At 40.0% G+C, this 16,196-nt stretch overlaps 1 protein-coding gene across 3 annotated transcripts in view; it reads left to right on the top strand.

Moving 5' to 3' along the window:
* The window catches only part of rfng (RFNG O-fucosylpeptide 3-beta-N-acetylglucosaminyltransferase), a 38,567-nt gene extending 22,425 nt beyond the window's left edge, over nt 1–16,142 (top strand). For 2 of the 3 annotated variants that reach the window (XM_048610942.1, XM_048610941.1), the window contains 5 exons: nt 1,059–1,212; nt 1,545–1,630; nt 10,233–10,398; nt 12,984–13,069; nt 14,133–16,142. In XM_048610942.1, coding sequence (XP_048466899.1) covers nt 1,059–1,212; nt 1,545–1,630; nt 10,233–10,398; nt 12,984–13,069; nt 14,133–14,196 — 556 coding nt within the window. In that variant the 3' untranslated portion in view covers nt 14,197–16,142. The remainder of the gene's footprint in view (nt 1–1,058; nt 1,213–1,544; nt 1,631–10,232; nt 10,399–12,983; nt 13,070–14,132) is intronic. The other variant, XM_048610943.1, reaches the window with a different exon arrangement.
* The last annotated feature ends 54 nt before the right edge of the window (nt 16,143–16,196 follow it).

Raw genomic sequence — 16,196 nt, 5'->3', positions numbered from 1 at the left:
CCTTTGTTGTCCTCATTTCAGTCATGATATAAATTGTAAAATGTTGAGGCCCCAGCACAAACCTCTGTGGGATCACACTTTTCACATGCTGTCAATCAGTAAAAGACCCATTTATGCACACTGTCTGTTTTCTGCCAGCCAGCCAGCCAGCCAGCCAATCTTCTTTCTCTGCTAGTATGTTGCCATCTACATCATTTACTTCTACTTCATACATATTCTTTTGAAGTGGCACCTGGTCAAATACCTTCTGGAAATCCAAGCGCGGTATGTCATCTGGCTCCCCATGGCTATAGTGCACATTACATCTTCAAAGTCCTCTATTTAATTGGTTAAACATGATTTTTTGCTGACAGTCGGTACCAGAGATTCAGTGGCAAATCACTTGCTGTCATTCTCAGCCAGGAGATAGTGCATGGCACAGGAAAAGCCAAAAATAGAGTCATAGAGCTGTACAGCATGGAAACAGACCCTTTGGTCCAACTCGTCCATGCCGACCAGATATCCTAAATAAATCTAGTGCCATTTGCCACATATCCATCTAAATCCTTCCTATTCATATACCTGTCCAGATGCCTTTTAAATGTTGTAATTGTACCAGCCTCCTCCACCCACTCTGGCAGCTCATTCCATACACGCACCACTCTGCATGAAAAAGTTGCCCCTTAGGCCCCTTTTAAATCTTTCCCTCTCACCCTGAAAGAGAAAATATAAGTTACAAAAAGTACCTTCTTTCTGAGAAACTTGAATAGAACTTAATTGCCACACATAAATCTGCTGCGAGTATAATTTACAATCGTATTACAACTCACTTAACACACTTGAATTACTCAAAGGAAAATGCAGCAAGCTACAAACTGAACACATTTCTCCCACACCAACCAGAAGGTTTTGCTAGGATCCTCATTACCTTCTCACACTAGGCCTCAAATTTTACAGACACATTCGGTTATTTCTTAATATATTAAGAAGAAAATATATTCTCTATTGTCAGAAATGCATGGCTATAGCAACGTATTGTCTGAATTACAAGTCCTTTCTATTTTAACATTGTTTTCCAGATGGTTTTGCCATGTTGATGACGATAATTATGTAAATATTCGCAGTTTAGTCTACTTGTTATCTGCATACTCACACACACAAGATGTTTATATTGGTAGACCAAGTCTTGATCATCCAGTGGAGGCTGCGGAGAGGGTGAAGAGTGATGGGTCGGTAAGTGCAGTATGTATATAATGTAAGGATTCAACAGAAGAATGTATATGTCAATGTCAGTTATACTGTTACATTTCGTTAGTGGTAAGACATTAAACTATGTATTGATATGTTTAGACGGTCCAACTACTGCTTGTCATTTTCTGACCACGGGTTCTGACAACTTGGGGTGATTCGGTTGTTTTTTCACCTGGAATTTTGGCTCCGAACAAATGAAGTTCTCAAGAGTGAAATGTAACATACAATTGACTGACTAGACAAATTATACCAGCTTAGTCCTGTCTTTATTACCAACGACATTGTAGAAAAATGATCTCATTTGTGTCCCTCAGTCTACGGTGAAGTTCTGGTTCGCCACTGGCGGAGCTGGGTTCTGTATCAGCCGTGGACTGGCACTAAAGATGAGTCCGTGGGCCAGGTACTTTTTTTTTCTCATAGATGTTGATTATTGTAGTGGTGTAGATTGTCGATTGATACTTTTGCTGATCTGCTTCTCCGCAGTTCTGGGTGAATACTTCACTTGTGTTTGAAGATTCTCTTTAGGGAATATACCTACTTAGTTGACAGAGAGGTGAAGCAGACAAAGTCTACCGTGTCAGGGTTGTGGTCTCTGGTGTTCATGTCTGGTCAGCTCAGTTGTTGCCACTCTCACAGCTTTGAAGCTGAAAACTACGCCTACATGAAAATTTGAACATTTGTTTTGGATCATATCCATTTGGCAGTCCTGGAGGAGTGATTCACTGTAGGTTAAAACACAGTTAAATCTTGGTCTTCAGAATAGAGGTTAATGGGCTGAAATGCCTTTTCGAATTCTGGGATTTTTCATATACTCTGTAGCTAGCACTGGCATCAATATATTTACTTTGAGTGCTTTGTGTTAAATCCTGTCATTCTGTCAAGGGTTTTGTAAAATTGCTGGGAATAAAATTGCATTTGCGTTGATGGTGGGTACAAGCTGCACTCAATAGGAATTGGTTACTATGACAACTGAATTTCCACATGTTCCATGCACAAGCTTCAAGCTTTTTCATTTGTTCATTGAATATGACTGTTGCTGGTAGGGCCAGCATTTAAAGTTCATTTATAACTGTATTTGAGAAGACGCTGAGTCACCTTCTCTTGTACCGCTGTAGTCCATTGACATAGGTAAACCCACAGGGCAGGATGTTCCAGGATTTTCACCCAACAGCAGACTTGGTAGTGTTTCGATCTATTTATTGCCATTGCCATTGCCCTTGTATGGGTTTGTAAGTTGCTGTTGAAGGAGATTTCCTGCAAATCTATGTGATTTTACATACTATTGCCACTGCGCCAGTGGTCAAAGGTGTCAATGATTTAATGTGGTGGATGGGGTACCTAGTTAACCAGGATGTTTGCCCTGGAGAGTGCTGAGATTGAGTGTTCTCAGAGATGCACTGATGTGAGCATGTAAAGAGTATTCCGTTGCACTTCTGACTTGTGGCTTGTAGATTTAAGCTATCAGGATGTGAGTTATTCACTGCAGAATTCCCAGCCTCTGACTTTCCCTTGTAGCCATAGTATATATGTTGCTGATCCAGTTAAATTTCTGGTCAATAATAATCCCAAGGACACTGATGGGAGATTCAGTGAGAGATTCAATGATTGGAATACTGATAAATGTCAAGGGTAGACTCTCAGATAAATTGTATTTGGGAGATGATCATGTGGCACAGATTTTTTTAAAAAATTACTTATCCACCCAAACCATGGCCGACATGGTGGCTCAGTGGTTAGCACTGCTGCCTCACAGTACCAAGGACACGGGTTCGTGTTCGATTCCAGCCTCGGGCAACTGTCTGTGTGGAGTCTGAACATTCTCCCAGTGTCTGCATGAGTTTCCTCCGGGTGCTCCGTTTTCCTCCCACAGTCCAAAGACGTGCAGATTAAGTGGATTGACCGTGCTAAATTGCCCGTAGTGTCCAGGGATGTGAAGGTTATGTGGATTAGCGATGGGAAATGCAGGGTTACAGGAATAGGGAAGGGGGGTGGGTCTGGGTGGTATGTTCTTCAGAGGGTTGGTGTGGCTGAATGGCCTGCTCCCACATGTAGGGATACTATGAAACTTAAATATTGTCCAGGTCTTGTTTAATTATGGACACAGATCAATATCTAGAATTTTGAATGGTACAGTCACCACCGAATATTCCCACTTCTGATCTTATTAAGGAGGAAATGTCATTGAAGCAGTTGAAGATAATTTGGCCTAGGATATGGATTTCTCAGGAAATGAAGATAAAAATTAAACAAATTACTTAACAAAATTGTTTGAAAGGTCACTGTTTTCTTTAGTTCAATTACTGCGTGATTGTTTTCTTTACATTGAACATCACCGACATTGGCCAACATTTATGGATCTTGAATACAGCAAGTAATTTCCGTAAACACTTACTCGTTACTTACTATTTGGTCTCTGTTTGTATTTCTTGAATTATATCAAACACCCTGCCTCAATCACTCCTTAGAAAATTAAAGTAGGTGTTAGTAGAATAGAGAGTTCAGATTCACAAACTGCCCAAAATCTTTTTGAGCAAGACCAAAGCTACTGAAAACTGATAAACTGACGAGTGCCACCCACACGTATACAGCTTGGTTGAATTCACAGCTGCATTCACTCCGCTTTTAGACTGTGTGTGTTATTAAAACAAACTGCACTAGGCCTTTCTGTCATCTCCAACCCCACCCCCCCACAAAAAAAAACCTATTGGCTGCAGCTATTTCCTTGCAGGTTGCAACTGGTTACCATGTCCAAGAATTTCTTTTGGTCTCTACCACTGAACCTTGCTCCTCCACATTGCTTAAAGGTCTCTACAGCCACTGGTTTGCATCCCATTCAAGTGGGTCAGTTACTGTCTGGCTGTTTTTCCCAAAACTTCGATATTTGCAGTTAAATTAATTTACAAAGAACAGTGCAGCACAGGACAGGGCCACCAAGTCTGTGCCGATACATGACTCCTTTGTATACTTTATAAACTGAAAACTTCTTGCCTATATGTGGTTCACATCCCACTAATCCCTGCCTATTTATATATCTGTCAAGATGCCTCTTAAACACTGCTATTGTATCGCTGCCTCCACCTTCGCTGGTAGCACATTCCAGGCACTTGGCCACCCTTCATGTTTAAAAAAAATTGCCTCTCCCATCTCCTTTAGGATCTTCCCCTTTTACCTTAATCTATGTCCCCTAATAATTGATATTTCTACCCTGGAATAAAGTCTCTGACTATCCATTCTATCCATGACTGTCATTCTTTTGTAAACTTCTGTCAGGTTGCCCCGTCATCTTTGGACATTCACGTGAAAACAAACCAAGTTTATTCAATCTCTCCTCAAAGCTAATATCCACTAAACCAGGCAACATCCTACTAGGCCTTTTCTGTACCCTCTCCAAAGCCTTCACATCTTTCTGGAACTGTACATATTCCAAATGTGGCCTAACTAAAGTTCTATACATTTGCAACGTGACCTGCTAATTTTTACACTCTATGCCCTGGCCAATGAAGGCAAGCATGTCATATGTGTCCTTGACCACTTTATCCACTTGTACTGCTATTTTCAAGGAACTGTGAACCTGTACGCCGAGATCCCTCTGTATGTTGATGCTAGTAAGGGCTCTGCCATTTACTGTATACTTCCTTCCTGCATTAGATCTTCCAAAATGCATCGTCTCATGTTTGTCCGAATTTAACTCCATCTGCTGTTTCTCCACCCAACTTTCTAACCTATCTATATCGTGCTGTATCATCTGGCAATCCTCCTACCTATCTGCAGCTCCCCCAATCTTTGTGGCATCTATAAACTTACTAATCAGGCCACTTACGTTCTCTTCCAAATCATTTATACATATTCGAAATAACAGGGATCCCAACACTGACCCCTGTGGAACACCACTAATGACAGATCTCCAATCTGAAATACACTTCTTCACCACTACTGACTGCCTTCAATGACTAAGCCAGTTTGGTATCCGTCTCACCAGCTGACCATGGATCCCATGTGACTTCACATTCTCTATCAGCCTATCATGAGGGGCTTTGTCAAAGGACTTGCTAAAGTCCATATGGACAACATCTAATGCCTTACCCTCTTCAATCATCTTGTCACTTCCTCAAAAAACTCAAATCAAATTCGTGAGATATGACCTTCCATGCCAAAAGCCATGTTGCCTATCACTAACAAGCCCATATTTTTCCAAATGTGAGTAAATCCTTTCCCTAAGTAGCCTCTCCAGTAATTTACCTACAAATGACATAAGGCTCACCGGCCCGTAATTTCCCAGATTACCCCTGTCGCCCTTCTTAAACAAAGGAACGACGCTGGCTGTTCTCCAGACTTCTGGGACCTCTCCTGTGACTAAAGAGGATACAAACATTTTGTACAAGGCCCCAGCAATTTCCCCACCTCCACCCTCAGCTTCTGGGACAGATCCTATTATGTCCTGGGGACTTGTTTACATTCATGCTTTTCAAAACTTTCAACTTTTTTTTAACATTGACGTGCCTTAGAATAATAACATACCACTTCCGAGACTCGCCGTCTACCATGTCCTTCTCCTTTGTGACTACTGATACAAAAGTATCCCTTAAGGACTTCATTCACTTCCTCCGGCTCTACGCATAAATTTCCACTTTTGTCCTTGAGTGGACCTACCCTTTCTCTAGCTAACCTCTTGCTCCTTATACATATATAAAATGCCTTGGGATTTTCCTTAATCCTGCTTGCCAAAGATATTTCATGGCCCCTTTTTAGCCTATCAATTTCTTCCTGCTATCTTTTGTATTCTTCAAGCTCTGTCTGTCTTAAGTTTCCTAATCCTTACGTATGCCTGCTTTTTCTTTCTCACTAAGCTCTCAATTTCTCTGGTCACCTAAGGTTCCTGAATCTTGCCCTCCTTATCCTTCATTTTAACAGGAACATGCTGGTCCTGATCTCTAATCAACTTGCCTTTAAAAGATTCCCACATGATAGATGTGGCTTTACCCTCCAACAGCTGCCCCCAAACTCCATTCTCCAGTTCCTGCCTAATATTATGGTAGTTAGCCTTCCCCCAGTTCTTTAGTAATTTAGTACTCTCAACCAAGGACTACTCTTATCCTTATCCGTAAGTAACTTAAAACTTAAGGAATTATGGTCACTGTTCCCAAAATGCTCAACCACTAAAACTTCGATCACCCGGCTGGGCTCATTCCCCATTACCAAGTCTCGAATGGCCCTATCCCTAGTTGGACTATTTATATATTGTTTCAGAAAACCATCCTGGACACACCTAATAAATTTCACTCCACTATCCAAGCCTCAACACTAAGTGAGTCCCAGTCAATATAAGGGGAAGTATAAAGCACCCACTAAAAACAACCCTGTTATTTTTAGATTTTTCCATAATCTGATCACATATCTATTCCTCAATCACCCACTGGCTGTTGGGAGGCCTGTAGTACAATCCTATCAAAGTGATTGCCCCCTTCTTATTCCTGAGCTTTACCCATGTGCCTTTGCTGGATGAGCCTATCTGTCCCTACTCCATCCCCACCCCACCCCCGGTGTCCTCCCTCAGTAAACAGTTGTGATATTCTCCCTAATCAGCAACATAACTTCCCCCATCCCTTTTACATCCCTCTCTATCTTGCTTGAAAAATCTAAATCCTGAACCGTTAAGTTAGTCTTATCCCTCTCTCAATTAAATCTCTGTAATAGCTACAAAATCACAGTTATGTGCACTAATCCAAGCATCTGCCTTACCTGTCATACTCCTCATGTTAAAACAGACTGCCAGTCCCACTGTGTTCAATAACCTCTCCCTGTCTATTCTTCCTCTTAGTCTTATTGGCTTTAGTCTTTGACTCCTCCCCTGTCATTTTAGTTGCTGATTGACTGCTGTGGTTCCACATACCTGAAACCCACCCTCCTACACCAGCTGATTAGCCACGTCTTTAACGGTACTATCTTCCCATTCCTAGTCTCACTGGCACACGACAGAGGGCGCAATCCTGAGATTACAACCCTAGAGGTCCTGCTTTTCAACTTTTTACCTAACTCCCTGAACTTCACTTGCAGAAAACTCCTCTCTCTTTCTGCCTATGTTGTTAGTACCAATATAGACCACACCCTCTGGCTACTCACCCTCTCCCTTCAAGATGTCTGGTGCCTGCTCAGGGACATCCTTGGTCCTTGCACCAGGGAGGCAATAACACCATCCTGGAGTCTTGCCTGTGGTCACAGAAACACCTATTTGTGCCCCTGGCTATAGAGTCCCCTATCACAACCTGCTGCTGTTGTTTTCCCGAGATGTCATCTCCCCCAGCAGTATCCAGAACAGTATACCTGTTTGAGAGGGGAATGGCCACAAGGGACTCCTGCACTGCCTGCCCACGTTTACTCATCTTCTCTGTGTATGTCGCCTTTACTGGTGATGTGACCAGCTTGCTAACTGTGCTATGCACAATATTCTCAGCCTCATGGATGCTCCATAGTGAATCCATCTGCAATTCCAGGCACTTCATGCGGAAAATGAGCAGCTGCAGCTGAACACATTTCCTGTGTACCTGGTCACCATGGGGACTGGAAATCTCCGTTTCGCAGGAGGAGAATTCTGTGGGACCATTTCGATCTTAGCAATTAACTCCACCTCAACAGACAATAATCCAGGAGCTGATTACACAGCCTCACCCATTCGTCACCAAACTTGGGTTTCTCTCTCTCCTCTCTTTTCATAACAGACTACAACTACAAAATACATGTACTTTATCTCTCTCCATACACTACTCACTCAATCTGCAAACCTGGTTCCTGAGCAGCCAAGCCTAAATTACATAGTTGAGTTGTGACATCACCTCCAGAGCATCTCCCTTAGACTCAGCCAGAGGTTCGCTCTGACTGACCCTGCTCCTCAGGTATTTATCCTGCCCTTCACCTCCAGGTTTGCTGTCCTTTGTTCTGTTGCTGCTCGGACTGACCTACAGCTGACCGCAAGCAAACTGAATTTCCTGTCAATCATCCTGCTTCTTCAAAAGTTTATTGTTGCCCAGGGATTGATGTGACCAAGTTTTTAAACAACTAACAACAAAACATGGTAAACCATTTTCTGGGGAATGTACACTATCGTAATGCCCATGTCTAAATTATTTACAAATGGAATCATGAATCAGTGCAATACAGCTGACTTTGTAAAATCTTACTGCTCTGTCTGCTTTTAAACAAGAAAAGATAAGTGTGAAAATTCTACGCATTCTCCCTGTGAGCATTTCATGTCCTAGATATTGTATTGGCAAGGAGTATGAAACATGGAAATCCAGAAGGTGCTGTCAGTGATTCTGTGCTTTCGCCATTGGCTGCACAGTTGAGGTATCTCACCCAGACTGCAATCAATGGAAAATTAGTTAAATTGACAAAAATTTCTACTCTTGTACTGTTAGTCTCACAGTCAGAACGTTTGGAAAATTGTCATCTTGTTGAATGAGTTCTAACTGGATTTTAACAGTGTAGTAACTTCAAAAGTGCTGCTGAACACCCTCAATGTTCTGGAGAAGCTCATTTTTTTAAATCTGTGGAATGAAAGTTGCTCAATGATAAATTCCACATATTGTTTTAAAAATGTACTTTTATAAACTTTTCCTTCATCTTTATTTGAGCATCTACCATAAACCAATCATTCATTATTAATCATTCATTCATTAATTAGCAGTAACAATTTTAATTGCTTTTAACTTCCTTGTTTGCTGTATATGAATGCTTTGATGTTACGGGCTGCTTAATTGCATGCTGAGATCACTGTTGCAGCATGTTAAAACATCTGTTCATTCAGTAGGTCTTTGAGCACAACTTTCTTCAAGCTCAGCTGCAAAGTGCATTTAATTTGCTGCTACCTGTAAAATCTGCAACTCTCAATCACTCATAATCACTCAGTTTCTATCCATAATCATTGTAATCATTAGGCAAAGTAGGAGGCCAAAGATCATGAGATTCATTGAAGTTATCTTCTTGAAGATGTCACAATTTCTTATTAATATTCAGGTAACCAACATGTGACATCTTTTAAATACTTTGGTAGACAAAGTGGAGTCAGCTTTAACTAAGACTTCCTAGAACCTGAGTAGTCTGCTTCTGACATCTGACATTGATTTAAAAGCACAACTCTGTCTTGAGGTTGAAATAGATGCAATATCTTTTGTCCTTCAGAGAACTGTAATTTTATTACTTTCTAAACCAAAGCTTTAATTGAGCCCTGAGCAAGCTCTCTAGTCTGGATTTTTTGATTGGTATTATTTTCAATGCTATTCTGAATTTTAATACCTTCAACCAAATATTCTATTTTTCCATAGAAGCACTTGACACCATCTTAAGTAGGTGGACTAATTTCTCGTATATACCCTTGTGTAGGGCTTGTTCTTCAACTTTGCATTCCCAACCTTGAATTCATTACAACATTCCAATAATCAAAACATATTAGAAGGCTGTTTATCCTATCACATTCTGTGTTCAGTATTATAATATCCTGGACAGAATTTTCCTTTAATACCTTAACTTATGCCATAGCAATTCAAGTGCTGTTGTACTTTTCATTTTTTCACTGCGTGGATTCTTTTTTATATGGGGCTATAGTGTAGTTTACAATCTCCGTGTGCTCAGATTGTTTCAAACCTTTCAATCCTTCCAATCTATCTCTTCACTTTGCTACAGTATTTGTTTCTTTTCACCCTCTTAATCCTTTAGTTCTTTATGTTCCTGTTATTTCTTTTGCTTTTCTTGATTTAAATTCTAGAAGATTACATTTGCTGGAAGTTAATTTTATGCCTCAGAAGTAGATATCATCCTTCTTACTCTTGATTAACTTGACCTTGTTTCTTGCATCGTGCTCCTTATACTGCTTAATAACTCTCCACACTGAGTGAAGGATCAATGTTATATCAGATTACCTCTGCTCTAAAGTAAAATGTTATTATAAGAATGGTACACTTTTGTATATCCCATTTGTATAAATATCACTTTTTAATTTTTATTAACAGTTTTGGAAACTTTATAAGTACAGCAGAGAAGATCCGTCTTCCTGATGATTGTACAATTGGCTATATCATTGAAGGTCTGCTGGAAGTGAAGATGATTCACAGCGATCTGTTCCACTCACACCTAGAGAACCTGCAGCAGATCCCACCACCTATTATCCCTGGACAGGTCAGCCTTTCAGAATTACCTGGACTTTTCTTCTTTTTCCCTCCATTTTTCTCTGAAAGCAACCAGTGGTGTGATGGTATAGTTCAGCTTGTACCGGCAGTACTCCATTACCTCCTCCATAGCATTAAATTATCCCATGAGTGTCAACTGTCAAAGTTAACAGGTTGTTTGATTTCTCACAAGCTGATAATGATGTCCTTACTTGACCAGCATCCACACTTTTTCAGTAAAGTAGGGCCACAGGTTATAATCAACATTGTTTCTGCTATCCCTAATCAAAATGCATTAAATCTAGTGATAGTGACCACGTGCCTCACCCCTCTCTTCACCACTTCTTGTTGCTTCCAGATAACTTGATACAGTCTAGGAATCAAACCTGGGCCTTCTGGTTTCTATGACCTAGTGCATGCACATGATGCATATACTCATAAGGATAATGAAGAATATACACCTCCCAGGATGGTGAAGACCTTAGTTTCACGCACATTGTTTAGACCAGCATCCAAAAAGAAGTTGTGCCCATCAAACTTAGATGCGACACCAATGACACAAGCACAGGGTTACCACTGTAGAAGCATCAGCAAATGTATTCCTGGCACAACCAACCAGACTTGGTTATGGAAAAAAAAATCAGCTTTATAGAGGTTCTTAGTTTCTTTAGGACTAGTGGCTCCTTCTTGGGGTTTGTCAACCAGACCAGTGATAATTGGTCAAGTCCAGTTACAATAATCCATTTATTGACTGCTAATTTGAGTAAGGACCTGCTTGGGGTGAAGATCTAGTGACAGTCGGCATCACCTAGTGGAACAGGCAAAACAGGTAGTCAGAGATGGAGCTAGATTCTTTGGAACGGAGATTAGAATTGGTTCATTCTCTACTACAGGGAGAAGAGCAAGTTGTTTGGTGAGTCTCTGCTAAGTGGCTAAGGGCTCTTCTATTTTTAAGTTTTAACATAGTGTGCAAATTAAAGCTCATAAAATGCGTAAAAAAGCAACATAAGTGAATAACTTTAAATATTGTAATTGTACCTGCCTCCACCACTTCCTCTGGAGACTCATTCCATATATGCATGAAAATGTTGCCCCTTAGCTCCTTTATAAATCTTTCTCCTCTCACCTTAAACCTATGCCCTCTAGTTTTGACTGCTCTGCCCTAGGAAAAAGACCTTGGCTATTCAACCCTACCCATGTCCCTCATGATTTTATAAACTTCTATAAGGTCACTCCTCAGCTTCCAACGATCCAGGGAAAAAAGCCCTCTAGAAAGAGAGAATGGGGAATTAATAATGGATGATAAGGAAACAGTGGATGAAGTGAACAAATACTTTACTTCTGACGTCACAATAGAGGATACAGAACACATTCCAGTAATAACTACAAACCAGGAGGTGGAAAGGAGAAAGGAATTTCATGAAATTACAATGGCGAGGGAAGAGGTACTAAGCAAACTGGATCATCAGACTGACCAGTTTCCAGGTCCAGATGGACCAATTCATAGGGTCTTTAAAGAGGTGACTAATGGGTTAGTGCATACATTGGTGTTAATTTTCCAAAATACCCTCTATTCTGCAACAATACCCTCTCTAAAGGGAGGGAGGAAGAAAGCAGGAAACTATTTGCCAGTTAACTTGATTTCTGACATGGGAAACGTGTTAGACTTGATCACTAAAGAGATTGATCACTAAAGAAAAGCTCGAGGGAATTGGGCAGAATCAGCATGGTTTTGTTGAAGGGAGATCACGTTTAACCAATTTATAGGAATTTCTTGAAGTGGTAATGTGCGCAGACGTAGTTGTTAGGGTCTGGTTGTTGTTGGAGGATAGTTGCCTTGGGGGTGGTGGTGGTGGGGAGGGGGAAGGTGTGTGGTTGGGATGGATTTGGGGAGTTTATGAATTGGTTTTAATCTGTTTAACATTGCCTGGGTAACTACCCTGATACATGCTGCAGAACAGTTCAAAGTCTCTAACAAAGGTCCCAAAGAGAAGGGGAAATATCCATGAGATGTTGAAACATCCTGAACAATTCTTACATAGTCCAGTGTGTTGAGACTTCCACAGCTACCGTATCACAAATCAAAACAGAAATTGCTTGAAGAACTTAGCAAGTCTGGCAGCACCTGTGGAAAGAAAAGCAGAATCACTTGTTTTCACTTCACTTTGCTCTGCTTTCTCTCCACAGATGCTGCCAGATGTACTGAATTTTTCCGGTGATTTCTGTTTTTGTTTTTGATTTCCAGCATCCGCAGTTCTGTTAGAATTTTTGACCAAAGAGTATTTGATCATATGTCTGGTCTCTGATGATCCAAGAGACCAGAAAATTTGGCCCCATGTTTTCGATTTTGGTGGTTATCCTCCTCATTCATGAGAGTTAACTGATGCTGGTCGCCCTGCCTCAAATCCAGATACTCAGGAGTGAAGCCACATGGTGGCCAATTTGAAGAATTGCTGTATCTAAGTAGTGGTATATATTTCAGAACTAAACTATTTATTTTATGTGCTTTCTTGCTGTAATCATAATGAACAGGTTTTGAGGTCCCTGAATGCTGACTGAATGTAGTACCTAAACTATTAAATGCAATTATTTTAGGTCACCTTAAGTTATGGAAGTTCAGAAACGAAAAGGAATGTACTGAGAGTCCAAGGGCCTTTCAGTTTGGCAGATGATCCTTCAAGGTACAGTGACTGATCTTTCAATTTCACATTCTAGAGACAAATCTACCATATTATTGTCAGTACCGCAAATGAATTATAGTCAACCAACTGGTGTACATAAGAGCTGCTATTTATATAATGGGATTTCAAAGTTTGCAGTAAGTATACGTAAGTCAAATAAGGCTCTGCACAGTGGTAGTGTCCCTAGCTCTGGGCCACAAGGCCTGGGTTCAGGACACAGTGGCTCAGTGGTTAGCACTGCTGCCTCACAGCACCAGTGCCTGGGTTCGATTCCACCCGTGGGCGACTGTGTGTGTGGAGTTTGCACATTCTCCCAGTGTCTGTGGGGTTTCCTCCAGGTGCACCAGTTTCCTCCCACAGTCCAAAGATGTGCAGGTTGGGTGGATTGGCCATGGGGATACAGGGATAGGGTATAGGGTTGAGTTGCTTTTCGGTGGATTGATGTGGACTCGATGGGCCAAAGAGCCTGCTTCCACACACTAGGGGTTTCTATAATTCAAGATTCATCTGCTCCAGACATATGCTGTAAAATGTCTGAACAAATTGATTTAAAAATATCGCTTTGAGTACAAATGCCATGAATCAATAAAGTGACACAACTAGATATTTTAAATGTAATACATTTCAGAAATAATTTAAAAATAAATTTTAACATTAAAGTATTCTTGCCTAATTTTGATAGTGGCTCTTCCTTATGAACTTGTAAATATTTGATTTAAATGTTTTAGTACTGTGACTTTAAATAAAGGCAAAATGAAAGGGGGATTCTTGTGATCTGCTCTGATATTTGCATAACATCAAACCTGGATGGTTAGATCACTTAAAAATTGTTTTAATGGGAAGATGATACAAGGAGTTATCCTTGTGCTAAATCAGCACTTGAAGCTAGGCATAATTATGATCAACTGGCCATGGAAACTTGAATGCAAGTTCTGTTGGCTAGCATTTCAAACTATTTGGGCATATGCTCCACCGTATCTTCTGTCTTCCAGCTCATAGTTTCTAAATAAATAAATAGAATGGTCTGAATTCAGTTATATTTTCACATCTTGTTTTCCTGCAGATTCAAGTCTATACATTGTCTCCTCTACCACGATGTCTGGTGTCCTGTCAAAGACAGGTACTGATCATGAAAACTGTTCTGAACCCTTTCTCCATCAGCTACAATCCTTTTGAAGAACTTTGTGAGTGAGAAAGGACCTTTATGGTAATGAGGATGAGTAAGACTGTGATGCTCCAAAACACATTGCTACACAACTGTGTGTCATATTTTTTTTAGATGGGTCTAAAACAACTACAAATATTCTGCAAAAGGAAGCAAAAACCAACTCTTTAACTGCCCTAGTGAAAATTCCCAAGTCTGACATGAATTCACATTCATGTTCTGATCTATTATCTTGGGTCTACTTGTTAAAACAGGATTCATTGAAGTGGGTCTGCAGTTAAGTTGTGTCAAAGCTGTGTGCCAAAGTTCCAAAATTACCTCTTCTAAATTTAACCTTCTCTTCTGGTTTTGGGCTGGTAAGTTAAACCGTAAGTTGGCTTTGTGCAAGCAGAGACTCCGAGTCATGTAACATTTCTCATACATTTATTTCCTGTGTATACAATTAACCTTGGCAAAAGGCTGACGGATGGTTTTAGGATGGTGCCATCCTACAAAATTGTAAACTTGGAATCCTCTCTATATATTAGGTATAAATGAGTTTGATGTGTGCAATTCAGTTCTAGCAATATTACATTGGCTGGTTGTTATACAGTTCTAGACAGTCATCCTATGCTTTCTTTAGATATGCCTTCTCCTTTAATTTAGCAGTTGATATTTACATCTCTGTGAGATGGTGATTATTGATAGAACTACATCACTGCGGCTTCATTGTGCCGTAAAATGTCATGATTTTGGGATATTTGCCACTGAGTCATTAGAAATGTGCATAGAGTCACAAACTTGATTTTCTGTGTTTGAACCAGATTGAAATTAGTTCTAATACCAATTATTTTGGTAACCGAACCTATCTGTTCGTTGTTGAAATGCTTTGATTTCATACTCTGACAACAATTTGATTGTAAATGATTTATAAAAGATACTTCTTCATTGAATATGTTCTCCTTACTTAGTATTGTATTGGCATGCTGAATAACTCACCCAGCTCTGTCAGATTATGTTTCACCAAAAGGTTACCTAGTTAGCCAGAAACTAAAACATATTTTAGGACTTGCTTTACTGCAGCGATGTGATCAATTTCCATTGCACAGTATCTAAGAACCAAGTTGTCTGCAGTATTCAACTCCATGCAAGTTGATAAGTCATTTAAATGATTTTCATTTTTTGAGATAAATTACAAGTACAGGAACTGCAAGTGAAATAATTGTATGCTTTACAGTTTGAGATGGTCAATAGACAGGCTTGACTGAGTTTGCATGTCCAGAAGGGATATCAAGTGCTATTTTACAAACAAAAATCTCCAATATAAAACCCTCATCTCCAAAACAAGTGTAACTTTGTAGACTGATTCATTATTTGGCTTACCTCATATAGATCTGTCATCTATTATCTTTTTATAGTAGTTAATAATTGCTGCTATTCCAGACAGGATTTTGTTATTTATTTTAATAGTACTCTGCAAAGTACTAACACAAATTAAATATAGACCTTTTTAAACGGATCTTCCAGCATATTTTGAATGATTTCTAGAATTAAAAAAAAGTTTAGATGCTCCAAACTAAAAGCTGTATCTGAAAGAACAACAAATCACAAGTGTTGATTTGGTCTTTTGACCAATGTTGTCTCTATTGTCTCCTACTTTAATGCCATTGGGCTCCCAGGATTGTATCACTGGGTTAATAGAGATTTAAATGTCCAGGAATTAGCCAAAAGTCACTTTTGTTATCAGTTCTTTTTGTATGCTATACTCAGTTAGTGTCAGCAAGAACTTTGACCAACATACCTCTTGCCTGATTTGTAGCAGACACAGAACTCCAAGGAACAGGCATTGTGACATTTACTAAGTTTCAGTTTAGATTATAAAAACCAAAAGAACTGCGGATGCTGTAAATCAGGAACAAAAACAAAGTTGCTGGAAAAGCTCAGCAGGTCTGGCAGCATCTGTGGAGGAGAAAACAGAGTTAA

This window comes from Rhincodon typus, chromosome 23 (genome assembly GCF_021869965.1).
Source record: "Rhincodon typus isolate 14 chromosome 23, sRhiTyp1.1, whole genome shotgun sequence".
Taxonomy (NCBI): domain Eukaryota; kingdom Metazoa; phylum Chordata; class Chondrichthyes; order Orectolobiformes; family Rhincodontidae; genus Rhincodon; species Rhincodon typus.
The sequence above is the reverse complement of the archived record's forward strand: the minus strand, read 5'-3'. Positions and strand labels throughout refer to the sequence as shown.